The sequence below is a fragment of the Salvia miltiorrhiza genome, chromosome 4, assembly GCF_028751815.1.
Source record: "Salvia miltiorrhiza cultivar Shanhuang (shh) chromosome 4, IMPLAD_Smil_shh, whole genome shotgun sequence".
NCBI classification, from domain to species: Eukaryota; Viridiplantae; Streptophyta; class Magnoliopsida; order Lamiales; family Lamiaceae; genus Salvia; species Salvia miltiorrhiza.
Window position 1 is genome coordinate 50,025,419 of NC_080390.1, and position 21,180 is coordinate 50,046,598.

The 21,180-nt window shown below is 34.8% G+C and overlaps 5 protein-coding genes across 10 annotated transcripts; 2 read left to right on the forward strand and 3 right to left on the reverse strand.

Annotated features, from left to right (window-relative positions):
• Positions 1–999: 999 nt before the first annotated feature.
• On the reverse strand, positions 1,000–2,122 carry LOC131020230 (putative germin-like protein 2-1). Its single transcript, XM_057948929.1, has 2 exons — positions 1,853–2,122; positions 1,000–1,744 (listed from the first exon to the last, which is right to left on the reverse strand). Exons 1-2 carry the CDS (start codon positions 1,974–1,976, stop codon positions 1,179–1,181), a joined length of 690 nt encoding a protein of 229 aa, XP_057804912.1. The 5' UTR covers positions 1,977–2,122; the 3' UTR covers positions 1,000–1,178.
• Positions 2,123–4,858: 2,736 nt separating this feature from the next.
• On the forward strand, positions 4,859–6,192 carry LOC131020231 (putative germin-like protein 2-1). Its single transcript, XM_057948931.1, has 2 exons — positions 4,859–5,350; positions 5,443–6,192. Exons 1-2 carry the CDS (start codon positions 5,227–5,229, stop codon positions 6,006–6,008), a joined length of 690 nt encoding a protein of 229 aa, XP_057804914.1. The 5' UTR covers positions 4,859–5,226; the 3' UTR covers positions 6,009–6,192.
• Positions 6,193–6,526: 334 nt separating this feature from the next.
• LOC131020233 (purple acid phosphatase 4-like) lies at positions 6,527–8,838 on the reverse strand. Its single transcript, XM_057948935.1, has 7 exons — positions 8,043–8,838; positions 7,705–7,861; positions 7,512–7,619; positions 7,300–7,427; positions 7,096–7,224; positions 6,938–7,005; positions 6,527–6,862 (listed from the first exon to the last, which is right to left on the reverse strand). Exons 1-7 carry the CDS (start codon positions 8,340–8,342, stop codon positions 6,640–6,642), a joined length of 1,113 nt encoding a protein of 370 aa, XP_057804918.1. The 5' UTR covers positions 8,343–8,838; the 3' UTR covers positions 6,527–6,639.
• A 145-nt stretch (positions 8,839–8,983) lies between these two features.
• LOC131020232 (protein TRIGALACTOSYLDIACYLGLYCEROL 2, chloroplastic-like) lies at positions 8,984–12,561 on the reverse strand. 6 transcript variants are annotated; one of them, XR_009100638.1, is made up of 8 exons: positions 12,325–12,561; positions 11,569–11,610; positions 10,854–11,394; positions 10,444–10,773; positions 10,036–10,151; positions 9,579–9,669; positions 9,322–9,477; positions 8,984–9,217 (listed from the first exon to the last, which is right to left on the reverse strand). XR_009100638.1 is itself a non-coding variant. In XM_057948933.1 (7 exons), exons 3-7 carry the CDS (start codon positions 11,379–11,381, stop codon positions 9,385–9,387), a joined length of 1,158 nt encoding a protein of 385 aa, XP_057804916.1. In that variant the 5' UTR covers positions 11,382–11,394; positions 11,569–11,610; positions 12,325–12,561; the 3' UTR covers positions 8,984–9,384. The 6 variants fall into 6 exon arrangements, 3 of the variants coding, with proteins under 3 accessions (XP_057804916.1, XP_057804917.1, XP_057804915.1); XR_009100639.1 differs by having other exon boundaries at positions 10,854–11,478; positions 12,325–12,560; XR_009100637.1 differs by having other exon boundaries at positions 10,854–11,497; positions 12,325–12,560.
• Positions 12,562–15,381: 2,820 nt separating this feature from the next.
• Positions 15,382–18,475, forward strand: LOC131020234 (purple acid phosphatase 17-like). The gene is made up of 7 exons (XM_057948936.1): positions 15,382–15,933; positions 16,036–16,192; positions 16,868–16,975; positions 17,118–17,245; positions 17,784–17,912; positions 18,046–18,113; positions 18,210–18,475. Exons 1-7 carry the CDS (start codon positions 15,757–15,759, stop codon positions 18,424–18,426), a joined length of 984 nt encoding a protein of 327 aa, XP_057804919.1. The 5' UTR covers positions 15,382–15,756; the 3' UTR covers positions 18,427–18,475.
• The last annotated feature ends 2,705 nt before the right edge of the window (positions 18,476–21,180 follow it).

Genomic DNA, 21,180 nt, shown 5'->3' on the forward strand with positions numbered 1-21,180 from the left:
TCAAATGTTGGAAAAGAAAGGAGACATTTAAAGACATAAATTTTTGTTATCCCTATTTTTCTCGTGATAAATTTATCCATCAAAGTAAGGCATAAGTACTTTAACTTTTGGGGCAGAGAAGTGCTTAATTTTCATGTTTGAGGTTCGTTTTTGAGCTGTTATCGTTTCAAGAAAAGAGGTATCTATGTATATGGTTAATTCTGTTTCAATAACTGGAGATAATTCGTGCTGCTCATAGTGAGACTCAGCCAGAAAAGGAAATTAATAAGAATAAGCTCCCGTCTCACTAAATGTGCCTGCAAACTTGGAAATTGTTTAATTCGTGGACATTAATCCTACATTTAATTACGAATTATTTAGTTTAGTAATATTCATTTGCTGCTGAAATTCTGTGTTAGTAATTATCTATGCTGCCTTGATTCTGCTAGAGGATCAAGAGTAGTTGGATTTTGTATATATATAGATAAATATATATATACTATAATGGATCTAGATAAAATGCATATTTTTTGTGACAAATGAGAATATATGAAAATTTTAGTAAAGATCATAAACAAGTCAATGTAATGTAAGACATTAATAGTTGCATTCGGTTAATGTGGTTGTTCATGTGTTACATAAATTTATCCATTCACGGATTTAATTGATGACGTGGTTTTGGGTACACCCGGGTGTACCGTACAATCGAGTTATACATTCACTTAAACTTTGACCTGCACTTTGATTTGAACTCATATCCTGACTCAACCCATATAAATAATAGTACTATTTTGGATACGGGTCAATCCGATTGTACGGTACACCCAGGTGTACCCAAGATTTTGTGTTAATTTGATTATTCATGGCATAAATAATTGTTGCAAGTTTCAAATTTAGTCATCCACGGTGAACATGTCTGGAATTTCCTCACTTAGACTCACCTCGACTATGATAAATATATGTCTCAGCTTGAGGGACTAATTATAGGATGCGACGTATAATTGTGGGAAAAAACAGGAATGCATCAAACGGCAAACACTGGCTAGGTTCACAAGTTCATTATTGAATCATCACATGAGATATAATTTGGAAATACAAAGTTTTCCGAAGTACAGCAGTTTTAATAAGTGTAAGACTGAATTTATTGAATTAATAAGACACAACATATAATGTGTCTAAATAAAATAGGTAGAGAATGTTTAGTTGTAGTTAGACCAGAATTGGGCCTGCAGGTAATCGATGATGTTCTTCTCAACCTGGAATGCTCTGGCCAACACATCAGGGTTGATCTTAGGGTCAGAACCAAACACCGCGTTGGCAATGGTTATGGTACCCGGATTCTGGCTTCCAAAGCTAGCAAATGCAACAGCCTTGGTTTTCCCGACGTTGAACTGGAAGTGGATGAGACCTTGCGGGAAGACGAAGACATCTCCAGGGTTCAAGTACTTGGTGAAGAGCTTGTTCCTCTGGTTAGGATCGGCGGGATTTGAAGTGACGAAGCCGACGTAGAGAGTGCCTTCCACCAATAGGAAGGCTTCGGTAGCACGCGGGTGGGTGTGGGGTGGGTTTATCCCGTACGGGGCGAAGTCGAGGCGAGCCATGGAAACACCCAGAGTGTTGAGTCCTGCAAGCTGGTTAACGTTCACCGGAGTCACCACCGATCCAACCGCGTTCGAAGTGTTTCCGACCTTGTTTAGACCCTTGAAAAGGAAATCCTCCGCAACTACCATGTTCGGGTTCTTGCAGAACTTCCCGTTCACAAAAACTGCATGCAAACATTTGCTCAGTCAGTAACAAGCGTTTTAATCAAAATTGAGTATAATAATTCGAGAATATTGTAGTGTTGATCATATATATTTAATTAAATAATTACCAGCAGATTGGGCATCAGGAACAGCAACGCAGAAATCCTGAAGCTGGCTTGGATCTGATGCATATGCAACCAAAGCCCACGACAAAACAAGAAAACTGGTGCACAAACCAAACTCCATCTTCATTTTACTTATCTGATAGTATATATTTCACTCCTACTTATATTTCTTTTCTTTTATCTGCGATGGAAAACTTAGCATGACAAGTACTTCTTTTTATAGGACTCAAAACCTAACTAGCAATCTTCAATTTGAAAATTTCTGGGTCGAAACCGTCAAGACTCGTTTTAACATTTAGTGCTCGTTTGGTTCAAGTAGAGGAATGGAAAGGGAATGGAATCAAATAAAGGAGTGGAATGGTAACAATAACCATTACTTTTATTGAGTGTTTGGTTTAACAATGGAAAGGAATCATTAGTAAGGGATTCCCTTTCTTTTGTTTCCCCTCTATTTTAAGGGGTAACAAATTGGGTGATTGGAATACCCTCAAGTAAGGGTAATGATTATCCCATTACTCAAACCAAACAACAAGTAATGGATTCAATTACTTGATTTCCTTTCCTACCTCTAAAAACACCCAACCAAACGTGGGCTTAACCTATATATTACTATTCCATATATCTTCTTCTTTATTTTATCATATATCTAATACATCAGCGACGTCCAAGTTATTTCATATTTTTTAATAGTATTTCATTAATTATATGTAGACTCTTTCAATCTTCAATCAACTAATACAAAGAATAAACATCGACGACTGATAATTACTGCTACCCAAACCACCTACTTCTTCTTCTAATGGCCTGCGTAGTCTCCCTAGCTCGTTTAAGTCATAATGCACAACACGAGCAACTATGTAAAATATTTTTAGATAATTATCGACATCATTAATTACTAGTTTCACCTTGGCAATTAAATCACACGACCGATTGCCAAAATCCAGCATGCATAGAGACTTTTCGGAAATGGCTCACCATCTGATGCAGGGGCGGATCCAAGATTTGTCGACAAGGGTGTTGAACTTGAAGGCATTGCATGGGGGTTTGTGAGCCAATTTTTTTGAGCAGTTCATACAATTTTAATTTATTTTTGTGACGAAGTAGAATTTTAATAGACTTAGGATTAAAAATCAGTCACTTAATATAATAAATAGTAGTACCTTTTCTATTAATCCAATAATAGGTACATTGAAAGTACATAAAGAGCTACATCCAGTGACGTAGCCAGACTTTTCAGTCGGGGGGGCCCAAATATTTTTCTCGACTTAATTAATATGATCAATATTATTTTTGGACCGTCTCAGTTAAGTTAATTAATTTTCTTATACAAATTTAAAATATGCAAAGAATCATTTAATCATTTATTCATTTCATTACCAAATTACTTAAAATATTATTTTCTTAAATTTTGTTTCGAAAATAAGTTTGATCAATTTAACTGGGACGAAGAAAGTAATAATCACAACATTATAAATTCATAAAAAGAATATAAAAAGACTCCAAATAAATTACAATTTCAATAAAATCACAATCATGCATTAGTTGCATCATGATATTACCAAAATAAAAATAAATACCCTACTATCATAATATTTCCTTTCTTATTTTCATATTTTGCAATGGCTACATAATCGTTTCATTAGTAATATTTACAAACGCATCGTTTTAGAGGTTAGATATCAGACAACCATTTAATAGCTTATCTCTCGTACAATTGCATAGAAAGAAATTGAAATTATTACTAAAATAATATATTTATGTATTTATTTAATATTAAATGTGAAATTACTAAAATACCCTTAATATTTTTGAAATTTCCAATGGGGCCCAGTGCCCCCTGCCCCCCTCTGGCTACGTCAATGGCTACATCTATGCTTTTTTTCAGAAAATCATCTGTTATTCTATAAAAATAAATTAATTTTCATTATTATGTTGTTTTTAGAGGCTGGACTGAGTTATGAGCTGGGTTATGAAGATATTAAGCTAAATATATGCAATATATATAGGATAAATATTTGGGCTTGTGATGGTGCAACCCTTGAATAGATCCGTCCCTGATCTGATCTTATTAATCTCACACTAGTTTCTTTTATTAGTTTCGCTGACCAAGGTACATACATCAAGTAGATCAGATCTCTACTTACTATTCTTTATGAAATAAATATGTATTGCAAATATAAAAATTTATCTGGATGTTTAAATTGAAAAGAAGCACATTTTGTAGCTGTTTGAATTCAGCAAGAATGAATCTCGATTACATTGGCAAGTAAAGGTTACTAAGTCTAAAGCACGATATATTACGCAATTTGGTTGGTTAAAAAATCAAGCCAAAGTTGTTGAATTGTCACTTTGACTGTATGGTACGACGATGTCAAAATTTGATGGGTTTTTGTTGGCTGATTGATATGAATAAATTAACATTTGCAACCCCGTGCATTGCACTGGACACGTTTATATAAGCTAAATATTGAAAAAAAATCACAATAATAAAATTGATATTACAAAAAGGCAAAAAAAAAGTTACAAATGAAAATGAAATAAAAATAAGAGTAAAAATAAAAAAATAATTTTTTTCAAAAAAAGATTTGCGCAACGTCTCAAAATTGCTGAAAAGTTCTCTATGAGCAGATTGGACTAGTTTGATAACATGCTGAATTTTGGTAATCTTGTCATGTGATTTAATATATCTACAGAATAAAGTGTGCACTTAATTACTAGTGTATAAGGAGATTTTGAATTTGAATATCACTTAAGTGTGAGTTGCAGTTCCATTTTATTTGTATCATTTAACTATATATTGTTAATTTGAATTAATTGACAAGTCTTTATAAATTACTCAACATCTAAGATACATATATATGTGATATGTATCCCGTATCTCAAAAAAATAACTTAATTAATAAACACATATATAGAGAAGATGGAGAGAAAAGTTATAATCAAAATATGTGCCCCTTCTCCATAATTATCTAAAAATATATTTTAGCTGCAACCACATAATTGCTCGTGTTGACTACTAGGCCATTAGAAGAAGAAGCAGGTGGTTTTGTAGGTTGTCCATGTTTATTCTTTGTATTAGTTGACTGAAGATTGAAAGAGTCTACATATAATTAATGAGATACTATTAAAAAATATGAAATAACTTGGACGTCGCTCATGTATTAGGTATATGATGAAATGAGAAGAAGTACATGGCGTAGTAACAAGTTAAATGTTAAAACGAGTCTTGACGGTTTCGACCCAGAAAATTTCAAATTGAAGATTGCCAGTTAGTTTTTGAGTCCTATAAAAACAAGTATTGTCATGCTAAGTTTTCCATCACAGATAAAAGAAAAGAAATATAAGTAGGAGTGAAATATATATATCAGATAAGTAAAATGAAGATGGAGTTTGGTTTGTGCACCATTTTTCTTGTTTTGTCGTGGGCTTTGGTTGCATATGCTTCAGATCCAAGCCAGCTTCAGGATTTCTGTGTTGCTGTTCCTGATGCCCAATCTGCTGGTAATTATTCAATTAAATATATATGATCAACACTACAATATTCTCTCAATCTTGATTATAACGCTTGTTACTGAGCAAATGTTTGCATGCAGTTTTTGTGAACGGGAAGTTTTGCAAGAACCCGAACATGGTAGTTGCGGAGGATTTCCTTTTCAAGGGTCTAAACAAGGCTGGAAACACTTCAAACGCGGTTGGATCGGTGGTGACTCCGGTGAACGTTAACCAGCTTGCAGGGCTCAACACTCTGGGCGTTTCCATGGCTCGCCTCGACTTCGCCCCTTACGGGATAAACCCACCCCACACCCACCCGCGTGCTACCGAAGCCTTCCTGTTGGTGGAAGGCACTCTCTACGTCGGCTTCGTCACTTCAAACCCCGCCGATCCTAACCAGAGGAACAAGCTCTTTACCAAGTACTTGAACCCTGGAGATGTCTTCGTCTTCCCACAGGGTCTCATCCACTTCCAGTTCAACGTCGGGAAAACTAAGGCTGTTGCATTTGCTAGCTTTGGAAGCCAGAATCCGGGTACCATAACCATTGCCAACGCGGTGTTTGGTTCTGACCCTAAGATCAACCCTGATGTGTTGGCCAGAGCATTCCAGGTTGAGAAGAACATCATCGATTACCTGCAGGCCCAATTCTGGTCTAACTACAACTAAACATTAATCTCTACCTATTTTATTTATAGACACATTATATGTTGTGTCTTATTAATTCAATAAATTCAGTCTTACACTTATTAAAACTGCTGTACTTCGGAAAACTTTGTATTTCCAAATTATATCTCATGTGATGATTCAATAATAAACTTGTGAACCTAGCTAGTGTTTGCCGTTTGATGTATTCTCTGGTTTTTTTCGGATCCCCACAATTATATGTCTCATCTTATAATTAGTCTCTCAACCTGGGACAGATATATAGTATATCATAGTCTGTGTGTTTCAAGTTTTTTATCAGATAAATATTAGTAAAAGATTAATCTTTTAATTTGTCTCATTTCAATGTTTGTGTTTTTTTTGGGGGGGGGAGGGGGGGGGGGGGGGGTTCAATGAATTTTCATGAATTTGTCTCCGGTGGCTGGTGGAAATTCTTGCGATACAAAAAAGTTTATTTTGTATCGCATTAATTATTTATATATAAAAATAAATAGGTTCAAACTTTCGACATGACGCTGATGTAAGATCAAAGAAGTTGGTTACCCAAAGAAAACAACAATGTTGCATGTCAACACAAAACACATTACAATACAGCATGTATATATTTTACAGCAGCTGAAATCTGTTTGAACGCTTAGGTAAATAGCTTCTTTTTGTTTCCCTTTTGGAGTTTGAGACGATGAAGAGGTCTCCCAGAAACGTCGTAAAATGCTATCTTGGCATTATCCCGAGCAACCTCTACAGACAAGAAGCCTTGGCCATCATGATAGAAGTGCATGCTCTCATTGTGCATTCCATAATGGATTATATTCTTCCAAGCCTTTGAACCACCGCCACTTGTTAGGAACTGCATTGAGCTGCATTCATGTATGTCAAAAAACACAAATTTGTACATGTATTTGCCAAAATAGAAGTTTCTAGAACATATATACCCGCGCCCATTGCTAAGGTGCTGCAAGCAGTGGTCATGCCCATTGATGTACATATCCACCTTCTGAGCCTATAACAGGTTTCAATATATAGTTTCATTGAATCCTAAAATCTTTCAACATGTTATGTGTGTGTGTGTGTGTTTTGTTAAAGAAAGTACCTCAAGAACTGGGAGAAAGTGATCTAGCATTTCTTGAGTGTCACCATGATATCCAATGCTTCTTATTGTGTGGTGTCCAACCACAATTTTCCAACGTGCCTTGGAATTTTCCAGTGACAAATTCAGATTCTAAAATTAACACATCCAAGTATAAGTTTATCTCTCAAGCAAAAAACAATCAAGAATACATGATGTTGCACGCACTTTTAAGGTGGAAGAGAGATATCTCTCTCTTGGAAACACATTTCTCCAATCAAACTCCTGCTTCTTAGGATTGTCGAAGTACTTCTGTACAAACGGAGTCGTATCAACAAAGAAGATATCCGCGGCTCCTAGCAAGAGCGATACACAAACGAGTGAGTTAGTGCTTGTAACTAAGGCCAAGATTTTGAACCAGAGAGAAGCAGCAGCACTACCTGCTTCAACTATGAAATTTCTCTTACAGTTCCATCTTCTGTCAAGTTTTTTAAGTGCTGGACTTAACTGAGCCTCGACATTCCCCTGATAATCGTGGTTCCCCAACACTGTCCTTTGATGCAAGGATAATATGTGACAGGAGTGAAGCAATAGGCCTTAATATTGCAGATCAAGATATGATGAGATTTTCACCTGAGTACCATGGCTTTCTAAGGCTTTTGGCAGTGTAGATATTAGTAAATGATGTTTGAAATGCTCGATCATCTACGCCCTTCAATCCTTTAGTGTAGAAGTTATCACCGGTGGAGATCACAAAATCGATTCCCAGTTTCTTTCCAACATTTCCCATCTGCATAAATGCATAGCAATTTAATTGCAGTTTGCTATAACTAGGAAACTGAATCAACATAAATTTACTTTATTTTCAGATTGTGTAACATATCATCATCTGGTTGAAGCTCAGAGTGAGAGTGGTAAAACAAAAGTATATGGAACTTTAGAGTGCACATTAAAGTAGGAAAACAATAGACCTGAGTAGCAACTCTAGATTGGTTGAAATTCCCATCTCTTCCCCAATCTCCCACAACCAAAAACGCGATAGAATGGTCGTCTCTCTTGCTCAGATGCTGGATTCTGGAAAGTTCCACAGCTTTGCTTGGAAGTTTCAGTGAGAAGGACGTCATCAGCAATAGTGGCCATATCAATAAGGAGTTATAAAACAAATGAGACATAATGGGATGACTTATTCGTACATTATGTAACAGGAGTGTGTGTATATATATAGGCACCAAAAGCTCATCAAAATGGATGCAGTTAAGACAAAAAGGCATAAAGATTGCAACTTTTCTATGTTGATCATAAATAGTAGGCTAACAATACAAGTAAAATGAATGAAATACTCGTGGTCGATGCAAAAATGGCATGAATTATTAATTCATTTTGAAATTAGCAAAATGAGGAAAAAAGTAATTCTAACCATCGTGTTTGTCATCAAGTTATATTTGGGATGATTGATGTTCATGAAAGAAGAGATTTTACTTCATTTTACTACTCATCAATAACAGATTAACTATTAGTAATTTGATTTTCCTTATTTGAAATAATTATTTTCCAGATGAAGCAATAGGTGTTGGGATATACGTTTCTGCTGAGCTACGTGCATGCCCAAACTCTGTAGATAATCGAGGCCTCAAAATATATGAAAATGTTGTGTAATTTGAGATTTATGAGGTATATATGGGCACTCATACGTGGGTTTACTTCATCACCTTTCAAATTTCAAATCTTCCACCCCACTTTTTACATAACGCTATTATTTTTGCTGGTTTTCCATCGTATGGTTTCTCATTAATTTTTTCTTTAAGGTTATTTTATTCATACTTTTTAATTAGAGTTCATTTCACCCAAATAGGATTATATTTTCAATCTTAAATTTCAATTTTGATGCAAAAATTGATAGAAAAAACTAATATGCCCAAAACGATGTTGTATTAGTTAGAGCTGAGGTAGAACAAATGAATAAGAGTTTGAGTGGTAATCATTATTTGTGTTTCTTGTAATCTAGAAATAGAGCATCTGATCTAAGAGTACAAAACGATGGCAAGGTTCACCAATTTAAAGAACAAAGCATCTTTCTTCCAATATGGGTATATATGCTGCAAGTCACATCCAAAGCAAGCATCTATGGTGAAGAACATGGAAACATCTATCATGAAGAACACACACCAAGTCAGCTCCTTCTTCAAGCATTTACTTTTCAATGCCCAAAACAGAGTAGCTCCATCATACTCGCATCCAAAAACATCTTACCTGAATTAAGCTCACCTCTGATTTCAATATATAGCACACAGACTAAATCAAAAAAAAATTGCTTCATAGTAGCCGGCTGAGAGACTTAATGAGCAATTTCAAGTTCTTTCTTGTGGCTTCATCCCCAGTAAATCCCAATACATCGGAGCTTATATTCTGCACATGTTGATTGGCCGTGAAGAAAACACAATTATTTGCAATGATGATATAAAGAGAGATGATGCACATTCTAAACTTCACATGCTAGGTGAACATACCTCAATGTTCTTCAATGTGAAAATGAGGGTATGGATAGACTTCTGAATTAGTTCTGTGTTCTCTGGAGTTAATATTGATAATTGCACCTTTCTGCATATTCCACATATAATGCATCATCAGTCAATTTTCAAAGAACCAATGAGCAATGCCACAAACATCATAGATAAGATACGGACAAACTATTTGGCAAGAAACTCTTGAATTTTGAAACAAAAATCATGGGATACCTGGGTCAAATGGATTTGTGGACATAGGTGAAGTAAATGGTGCACATATCCCAATACAAAGGAGGAAAAAATGCAATCAATTGCATTTTGAATAGAAAGCTCAAGAATTTCTATACCAAATATAAAATCTATTGCACTATGGATGGTTTAATATCAAGTATTGCTTAATTTGTATAACTATTTAAGACTTCTGCTTCAAGTGAAAGCCACACTGAAGACTACAGCCTACCTCAGATCTTCAGAAGCTCGTGTAAGGCTTTTGGTTAAATTCTCAACTTCTTTCAGCAAACCACTATCATGAACTTCAGCCAGTAAAGGCTCTACATCTTCAGCTAGAGCTTGAATCTGAGAAATCACTACATCAAAGACCGAATCTTGCATGAGAATACATTCCATGTAATTTAATATATGCAAGAGTATTCAACACAGCACAGACTAACATTCATATAGAACAATATACTTGAGATTTACAGCAAGACATCTTTATGAAGTGTCGAAATATTTAGTAAAAGAATTGACTAGTATCTAAATTTACATCCAAAAGTAAGATGGCACATACTATAAATTCATAACAGTGAAAATGTCACCAAGGAAGCTGACTCAGGATAGAGCAACAGTCAAAATACAAAAACCATACCTTTGTAAGCAAAGGTCTTGCATCTTCAACAACAGCAGCAATCCGTTCAGCCAATGAATAAGTATTCGCAACACCTATTCCTTCAACTTCACGGCCAATGCGAGTAAATATTCCGACCAATGCATCCAAACTCACCCCTTGGCGCCCCTTTATTTTTTGTCTGTCACACACAATTAGACCCTCTTTAACACAACCCGCATGAAGAGGCCCAGCTGATGGCACCGGAATAGGGTCTTGAGGTGTGATATCGATGAGTGTTTCCATAAGAAGACCAGATTGATTGACTTCGACCACCGAGTTCCGTGGTATTATAACTTTATCATCTTCAATCTGAAAAATTTAGTGATTATCAAAACACAATGAAGCCCCACAACTGGAAAACAAGTCAAAAACTTGGATCACAGCCTCACCTCAACAATAGCCTCAATATTCCTCAATGAGGGATTCACACGAATCACATTGCCAACATTTACCCCTCTAATCCTTACAGGTGTTCCAGTGCAAATGCCAGAAGCCTGATCAAACTCAATTGCAGCCAAATACTTGTTAAACTTTGATCTTAATTGAAACCCCCTCAACCAGGCCAAGCTAAAGGCCAGTAGAAACGCCCCAGAAATAAGGAACAAGCCAACTCCACCCTCCCACACACTTTTCCCACCGAAACCAAAATCACTCAAAGGTTTTAAAGTTTGCTTCCAGATTGCCCGAGGAACATCCAGAACCAGCGAGAGCAGACTCTTTGATTCAGAAGATGACGCACTACCCGCATCAGCAGATGAAGTGGCTCTGATAGTAAGAGCTGTTCTCTTCTTATGTCTAATAGGGGTAGTCAGACATGGCAAGTAACTCAATGCACCATGCCCTGAAGTAGGTTTCACACAATGTGATCTCACAAGGGCGGGGCTTCTGGAAACGGAAAGCAAGGAATTCGTTTCCATGTTGGTTTAAACCCTAGACAGAAAACTTAAGCTTCAATGCAATAGTTGACGATTAATACTTTTCGGCAGTGAATGGATTCGGGATGCTATCCTCAATCTTTGACATTGATGGATCCCTAAAACAGTTGCCGAAATGAAGATTCACAGCTAACATCAACCAAAACGACTAAAGATTAAAGTAAAGTACCTGATGAATGCCTTCGAAGGAGGGGAGCTAATGTTCCTCTTTCTGTAAAGATAACTTATCTAAGTGAAATCTCTACAACTATAAGGCTCCTAACAATAACTTTAACAGTACACTAAAATGAAAAATTCGAGATAAGCGGAAAGCATGAACAATAAAATAACTGGAAACTCTTCCAAACTTAAAGACTGATTGTAAATTTTCAGGTAGGTTCGTGTTGTTGATCCAAAAAAAAACAATATAAATGAATCATTAGGCATTGTTAGTTACATCAAATTAGGGCATATTTTTCAGAAAGCTACAGGCTTCATGGCCAACAATTTGTAAGAATTCAGATTAGGTGACATCTCCAACCATACTGCAAACTCAAAATGCAGTAAGCAATAACAATACTGCAAAATTAAACGCATTTTGCGTTTTTTATCAGGTTCTGAACAGTAAAAACGCATATATGCGTTTCTTCTATTGAAAACGCAAGCATCTTTACAAACTTTGAAATGTTACATTTAAGACCAAATTCTTTATGGATTGAAGAAATATAAAGGTTTGGTTGAAGAAATACCATTAGAAGCCAGCGTCTGGTAGAGTGAAGAAACGTAGCAGGACAGAAATAGGCAACAAAAAAAGGAGCGGCGTTTACATTTAATTTAGGGCTTTCTGATTTCTCTAGTACTATAATTTTTTATTTTCAAACAAAATAATGAGGTTTAACCGTCTGAGGAGAATTGAAGCCTGCGCGTATTGAGTTAGCATCCTTACCATTTCGATTCGCGATGAGAAGAGAAACTCTCAGTCTCAGCCCTGTCCGTGAATAAGGTTTTATCGTCTGAGGAGAACTGAGGCCTGTGCAGGGAAATGGCCGCGGCGGTGCGATGAGTTTAGGAGGAAGACTGTCAACTGGGCCGGGCCTACTCGTATTCGGCCGGCTTAATCCTGGCCCGAGCCTACTCGTATTTGAGCTTTTCTTTTAAATCCAAGCCCAAACTTCAATAATTATTTCTGTTTATTATGTTGTAATTTATCTGGTGCCTTTTATGTTAATCATATTATATAAAAATCTCTTGTAAATTCGAGAAAGAAACTAATCTTATATGAAAAAGATCATATTGTATTTTATTTTAAAACTGATTAATTTTATTTAACGTGGGCTTTTACAATATGGACTATTGATTACATTTTATTAAATCTAACTAAGATCCCAAATTTATTTATATTAATGTTTGCTAGATTTAGTTTATTTACTTATTTAATTGAACATCAGTGGGAATAATACCAATTTCGAATCTTGAATGACAGTCAACTTCGTTTGCTTTAAATTAATGTGTACATTGTAGTTTATTTTAATGTTTTTTTATTGTATAATTTTCTCTTATTTAATAAATGTTATATTTAGTGGTTTTTTATTAAGAATTCAAGTGCTCGATATAATATCTTATTTTATAATTTAGTGTTGAAAAGTTTTGTGAACTTGTGTGTAATTTGAAAAGAGTATATCTATGATTGAAAATGTATAAAAAATTAGAATGACAACGAACATATAAAATAGTTGAACAATATGTGACACACTTCTTCTTTTTTTTTTTAAGGGGAAAAAAACCTTATACTAAATCATGAAGAGCAATTTCGGAAAGTCAAAAGAAGCAGCAAAATTCGCCAAACAATGAGCCGCCCTATTAACTTCTCTACGAACATGACAAAAATCTAACACAATATGCTCATTTTCTTGAGCAAAAATATCGAAAAGATAATCACAAAGCGAATCCAAACCCTTAAAATCTTCATGCACGACGTGTATTGCCAGAAGAGAATCAATAAAAACCAAAAGCGGCCCCAAGCTATTCTCCCGGCAAAAGTCGATTCCGAGCATCATAGCATGCAACTCACCCATTAAAATAGTCTTCATTCATCCCACCCGATGAGCAGCCGCAACAATAATAGTCCCTGAAGAATTCCGGACCAGGAAACCCACCCCCGTAGCATTTCCGTCTGCATGCACAGAGACGTCAATGTCCAAGTGAAACACTCCCCGTGGTGGCGGTTTCCATATCCGATCACCTTCTTGGGGCAGCCCACTATTGCGAGAAAGAATGTTCATGTTTGCCTCCTGGAAGGTTCGCAAGTAGTTAGTGCAACCCTCAGCCAGCTCCAACTCGTCCTTGTAGTTGGCCTCATGCTTAACCTTACAGTTACAGAGCCAATACCACATCCACCAAAGCATAATACAGAACAACTTAAACTTTGACTTATCGGGCTGGGCGAATAGGTTTTCTTAAGTAATTGGTCTATCATCATTGTCTACCCAAGTTGGTCTGAAGCTTATCGGACTGGATGGACCGAGTTGCTTGATCCATTGGGCCAGCTTCGAATGTCAATTGGACTTCAGCCAAGTTGACGAATTTTGCCCACTACAATTATGAAATTAATAATGATATCATTTTACAATATAATACTAGGTTGACATATATTAAAATTGTGCTGGTTTATTACAAAATTTTAATACTCTCTTCATCCACGATAAGTGTGGTCTTTAGTCATTTTAGTCCGTTCACAAAAAGTGTGGTCTTTCCATTTTAGGTCATACTCCCTCCGTCCACGAAAGAACTTCCTAGGAGGAAGTGACACAAGTTTTAAGAAAAAAATTGTTGAATGTATATTAAAAGTGGAGAAAAGGTTGTTGAGTGTATTGAGAGTGGTGTAAAGGTATTGTAATTAGTATTGAAAGTGATGAAAAAGTGAAAAGTAAGTGGTGGGGTATGGTCAAAAAATAGATAGAAAGTTCTTTTATGGACAAAGTTCTTTCGTGGACGGAGGGAGTATATGATATACCCTTATACTTTACATAATTTATACACAATATTTACAAGAAACTAATCTCACAAATCATTTATTTATGACTTAACAAATCAATTTGGTGGGACTATTTCTTCAATTTATACATAACTTTCAATATTTTATTAAAATATGTGCCCGTCCTTCCATCCATACCATACTTATTGTGGACATGGGAAATATCAAATTTACTAATCTTATATTTTTATATACTAGAGACATTGTTATATATTTAGAGGGCGTTCGATTGCTCGAAATTGAATTAAAGTTCAAATTATTTTTATCACATGTGATAGTCCAAGACTCACAAGCCGTATAAGACTAATCCTATTTAATTCTACGAATCAAACACCTCATTAAGAAATTGACCAAATGTCACGACATAAATTTGTGTATTATATAGGAGGGATATATCAGTTGTATCAATTTGATCAAACTGTGAAGGATATTAAGTATATTTATAATTTATAATTTTACCTTTTTTCCATATCAAAATTTAAATTATTTAAGGTTTCAGAATCCATCTATACAACATCTAGATTAGACATTTATAAACACAAGACACAACAAAAGTAAAACACTTATGTCTTTGCTAAACGGAATTCTTCAAAAATCTTACCATAACAGACTTTAAATCCAGTATTGTAATTAATCTTTGAAAAGCGAACGTACACATAGTAAGAGAGAAAAATAGGATGTCAAAACTCAAAAATACGAAAAATTTGGCGAAACTCCACTTACAATGAATTAAATGATCCGAATATCCGGTGAATCTCGCCCCACCCCCAAAAAATTCCCTCCAGTTTTGGCATCATCCCATTGGTGTTGGAGATCCCATCAGCATATTCGCATAACTCTGTCCAATCCTAACAATCACTCATCGCCACTCAACTTTTCTCTAAAACTAATTAAATTTATTTGTTTATCCAAAAACACACACAAAACAAAAAAAGAATGACTATTCACGTTTATTTAAATTTCCTTGAACGAAACTGTTATGATTCCTTTTGCGTAAAGATTTAAGAACAACAAAAAACTAAGCTCCGTTAATCCAATGTAGCCCTATAAATTATAGAATGTTGAAAATCAATTCAATATACCATACAAAAGCTGACATTAAATCATTATCATATGCTAGTTATGAATCCAATAAACCAATCATAAATATTTGCTCATATCAATAGAATAAAATAAAAAATTGCTCATCTAAAACGTTCCTATATAAATCTTCGACTCCATAAAAAATTAACAAGAAAATTAGCGTCCCTTTCCATATTCTCCCTCTGTATCTGTGTATCTGGTTTTTAGCTCTCTTCTCCCAACAAACTCGTTCTTCTAAATACAGAAACAAAACACAGAGCCATGGGGAGTTACCACAAAACCATGGTTCTGTTAGTCGTATTGTTAATTGTTTGCAGAATCTCTGCGGATTTGGAAAGATTCGAACAGACCACAAAAGGCGACGGAACGCTCCGATTTCTGGTCGTCGGAGATTGGGGAAGAAAGGGTGAATTCAACCAATCACGAGTTGCTTTTCAGGTATGCAATGTTCTTCTTTTCTAATTATTTTGTGAATTTATCTCATTAATTTACGTAAATATGTTTGTGTGTGGAGATGGTAAATTTTGTTAAATTTTGCAGATGGGAAGAATTGGTGAAAAAATGGACATAGATTTTGTGGTGTCAACTGGTGATAATTTCTACGATAATGGATTGAAGGGCGTGGAAGATCCAAACTTTGTTGATTCTTTCACCGATATTTACACGGCCAAGAGCCTCCAAAAGCAGTGGTTTAATGGTTAGTACAATTTTTTAGTTTTCGTTATTTATAGTTTAATGAGAGTAATTAAAATTTAAATTTTTAATAGTTTGGTGCTTTTTAATCCAAATTGCAATCTCAAGCATTTATTATCGCATTAATCTCAATACTGATACATTAGTAGAATGGAACTCTTATTAATTATATATATTTCGAAAATGGTAAACATTTTAATACATAACAAAAAGCCGTCGATAACTTAATTTGAGCTAGCTATATCTAGATACGACCCATTTCATGAATAATTAATACCTTTTCTTTTTTAGTAGACAATAGATTTAAATTTGTTGCTTCTGTCGCTAGTAAATTGAAAAAATGAAAATAAATACTCCATCCGTCTCATGAATCTTAACACGTTTGGTTTGGGTACGGGAATTAAGGAATTGTAAATTAGTGTTTTAAATGTGTAATTAATAAAGTATAAAAATGATAAAGTATGAGAGAGAATGTAATAAAAGTCATAAAGTATGAGCGAGATGGTAATAAAAATAATAAATTAGGAGAGAGATGGTAATAAAAGTGATAAAGTATGAGAGAGAATGTAATAATTATTACCTTATTTATAAATGTTTTAAAATTTGTGAAACGACTCAAAAAGGAAAATGTGTCAAGATTTGTGAGACGGATAGAGTAAGTTGTTTATGTTGGATGCAGTTTTGGGGAACCATGATTACAGAGGTGATGCGGTGGCCCAGCTGAGCCCATTGCTTAGAAAAATCGACAGTAGATGGCTTTGCTTGAGGTCCTTTATTGTCAATGCAGGTACCCTACTTTTTTATTTTATTCTACTTCCATGTATCATTGTCTTTTTTTTTAGGGAATTCCATGTTTCATTTTTAAATCAATATCATTATGTAATCTACATTTTATTATATATTCATATTTCTTCATTTATTTTGGACAGAGCTAGCAGAATTGTTCTTCGTGGACACCTCTCCATTTGTGGATGAGTATTTCACAAATCCAGGTGATCATGTGTATGACTGGCGCGACGTGTCCCCTGTAAAAACCTATATTGCCCACTTACTAAAAGTAAGTTTTATCTTCTCAACTTTATTTTAAATGTATTTATTTCTACTTACTAAAACCTATTACTGCCCACTTGCTAAAAGTAAGTTTTATCAAATACAATTGTTATTTTTATCATAAAAATAGGTGTGGGTGCCAACAGCAAGATTGTGACAAATCTCAATTATTCAAGTACCATTTTGGCCTTTTGTGCAAAAAAGTAAACAAAAATAGTCAAGACTCAAGAGATTAATGTATCAAATCACAACACGTTTTGTGTGGGCACAATTATTTCAAGATGCATAACGAAACTGTAGGGGTGCATCTAGAGCACGTCAATTAAGCACCAAATTAATTAACAATTAAACATGTTAGTCCCGTCACATGATTATCCATTAAAACTTTATTAATTCCGTCTAATATTTGTCTTATGGCACACGCAGCTCTTAAAAAAAGACACATTTATTGAATCTAGCTCAAAATTGGGTTGAACTTTATTTGACTAAATTAGCTGGATTGTTTATTTTGAGTAATTTTTACTTGATGGTCCAAAAACAAATAGGATCTTGAATTAGCATTGGAGAATTCGAAAGCGACATGGAAAATTGTGGTGGGTCATCATGCCATTCGAAGTGTGAGCCACCATGGCGACACTCTAGAGCTTGTAGATCAGCTTCTTCCAATTCTTCAGGTAAATTTTTTAATAATTAAAAAATAATAATAATAAGATTCATAAATGGCTAAATCTACTCGATACTATTATGTTAGTGTTTAACGACACTTGCTACCGAAGGATGAATCTAACTCTTGGGGTGAATCTTTAGGCCAACGATGTTGATCTTTATATCAACGGACACGATCATTGCCTTCAACGCATCAGCGACACCAAAAGGTAAACACCCGTGTTTTCATTTATTTTAATAAATAAATATTATTCTATATGTTTTAGTAATTATCTAATGTGTGTTACATTTGGGTTTGGTTGCAGCCCGATCCAATTCTTGACGAGCGGGGCCGGGTCGAAAGCGTGGAGGGGGGATGTGAATACATCCAACGATCAAGGTTTGAAATTCTTCTATGATGGCCAAGGATTCATGTCTGTTGATCTCACATATACTCATGTTGTAATTATATTTTACGATGTCTTTGGTTCAATTTTGCATAGATGGACAATGTCCAAACCCCTACTTCATTCCATAATGTAAATATTTAACCCACGTTTTAAACAACTAGTAGTACTACTATTTTTTATTCTATGGCTCCTTCATTATCTGTTTATTGATTTTGTACAGAGAAAAATATATATTAGTTCCGAAATGTGACGCAGAAAACTTTTTATTTTAGTTTGTAATATGGAAAACTTGTACGATGTAGACACGATGAACTAATAAACCAGTCTACTTCTATTAGGCCCCGTTTGATAATTTTATTAGGATATGGCAAAATAACTTAAATTAAGATAAATATTGTAAATAATGAGTGATAAGTATCGTATATTTGTGTTTGATAATTAAGATAGAATCCTTGAGATAACTAATTTTTTTGTTTGATAGACAATATACAACTTAAGATTAAATTAACAAATTATCATTTTGACCTTAATTTAAGAAGAAGAAAAAAACTATCAAACAAATGTGTACAAAGTCTCAACCCCCACCACTTTATTGATTTTTGGTCGTCAATGGACGCTTTCGATTTCTTTGTGGGCCACAACGTTTTTCGGTTGGGAGATGGAAGTTTATAGTGGCGACGATGGTAGCTAGTTGTTGATGGCTAGTTGCGAAGAAGAAAAAGCTCTGTTGTTCCAGTTGCGAAGAACACAAATATATTTCATGAGAGTATTTGCTTTTTTCATTTTTGAAGTTGGGTTGAGGGGGATATAAAATTTGTCAACAAAGAATTAATATTTGTTACTGTACAAATCAGTATAATTTAACTTGGGGGTGCGGGATGACTTTTCTAAAAGGAACAGTATATTAGGTGCGGGCCTTGGCTTTTCTGCGGGCCAAGGCTGATAATTAACAATCCTATCAAACACTCCAAAATCTATAGAAATACTCATTAACGGTGATACACCTATCAAAATGGCTTATACTTGTATTAAACCTCATGACTAGGGGCTCGTTTGATACTCAGTAAAGAATTAATCAGGATATAAAGTAACCAGATAATTAGTGTGGATAATGAAGAATTAATTAATCCTGATATGTGTTTGATATCATGGCAAATTAATCTAGACATGTGTTTGGTATCCATATCAATATGTTGGATAACCAAATAAATTACCAAAATTGACCTCTTTAATTTTTTAAAAATTCCCAACGTATCCCCACAACTTAAAAATCATTTGGAAATTTTACACTTTTGAGTAATTTAATTGTAGAGAACTGAATCCATAACTGCAAGATAATGGGTTGGGATACAAGAGTCTGATGGTGTCAAGGCTGGCTTAATTTTAATCCTATCGTCGTAATCTTTAATTCAATCATATGGGTCAATTTGCAGCTTCAGGTTTTTACAAATATATCGCTGCAAATTGCGAACATTGGAGTTCTATGGGTCAATTTGCAGCTTCAGGTTTTTACAAATCTAATTCTTAACCATTGAAATAACAAATACAATAGAATTAAGGGGAACCATAATAAATATACAAAATCAAGAGCAGTCAACATAGTGAAGTCTGAATTTGTTAGTAAACAACAATTTTTCCATTATATCATAAACGAATCGTAATTTTAATGATATGAAAAAAAGACACCCAAAATCGAAGGCCCACAGGCGAAGAATCGTAAGTTTAATTTCTTCTCACCTGATGTGGAAGACGTAGATGACTCCTCACTATTGTTGTTCAACCATCTCTCCAGATTCTTGATTAGAAGGTCTTGACGCCGTTGGATATTTTCGCCCACAGTTCTGCAGCGAAAAAACAGAATGGGAAACGATGGAGAAGGAGGGGAGCTAGGGCAAAAAACTGTTCCTCGAAAAGGGTGCAAAGGGTAGCAAAAAATAAACCAGATTCGGGATGCAAAATTAGTCGGAGGGGGGGAGGTGGTATTATTAAACGGGGTTAGTCATGTTTTTTAGCACCGGGCCTTGTATTATACCTGGGCCAGCCGAATTTTTGTTCGAGAATACCAAACATTAGATTAATCTAGATTAATTTACCTAATACAGGGTATAACCCAATACCAAACGTGTCCTAGGTGTTATAAATTATTGCTTCAAAACTTACTATTCAGGCACAAAATTTGTCATATTTCAGGTAAGACATGTTTTTATACATGAAACTAGACGAACATGTAATGGAATTGTCAGTGTATGTTGGCCTATCGGTATGTGATTAATGCTCAAGGCTTGAAGTTCTGGATTTGAGTCCATCGTTATGCGATCTTTAAAATTTCTTTATTCTAGTATAAAAAATAGTACTATTTGTCTAGTCAAAGTAATAAATTAACCATAAATTATTACTTCAAAACTTACTATTCTCAAGCACAAAATTTCCGATGGATTTGAAGTTCTCTATCAACTAATAAATTGGGCTCCTCCAACAAACTATGGGTCCATAACCGACTTGAACTGTTATGCATTGATTTTGATAGACAATTAATCAGGTCATGTTTCATCTTAAAAGGGAATATTCAAGGATGAATTAGATCGAGGTGATGGTTTCCTATGTGGCCGATATATATATTCAACTGACAACCAATAAATAAAACAAGAGAAGAAAAACTATATTCTGTCATTCTCATGAAAATTTAGGGTGCATGCATCATTTTGATGGATGAATGCAATACTAGGTTCAAATCTTGAATAAAGCAAAATTTTTATTTTTTTTCGAGTGCAATAAATTTAGCAGTTGACGCAGTAATTTTAATGATTCTCATGTTATGACGAAAATTATAGTTCTCACTATATATATATATATATATATAGGGTTGCGCTAAAATAAGACTGAATCT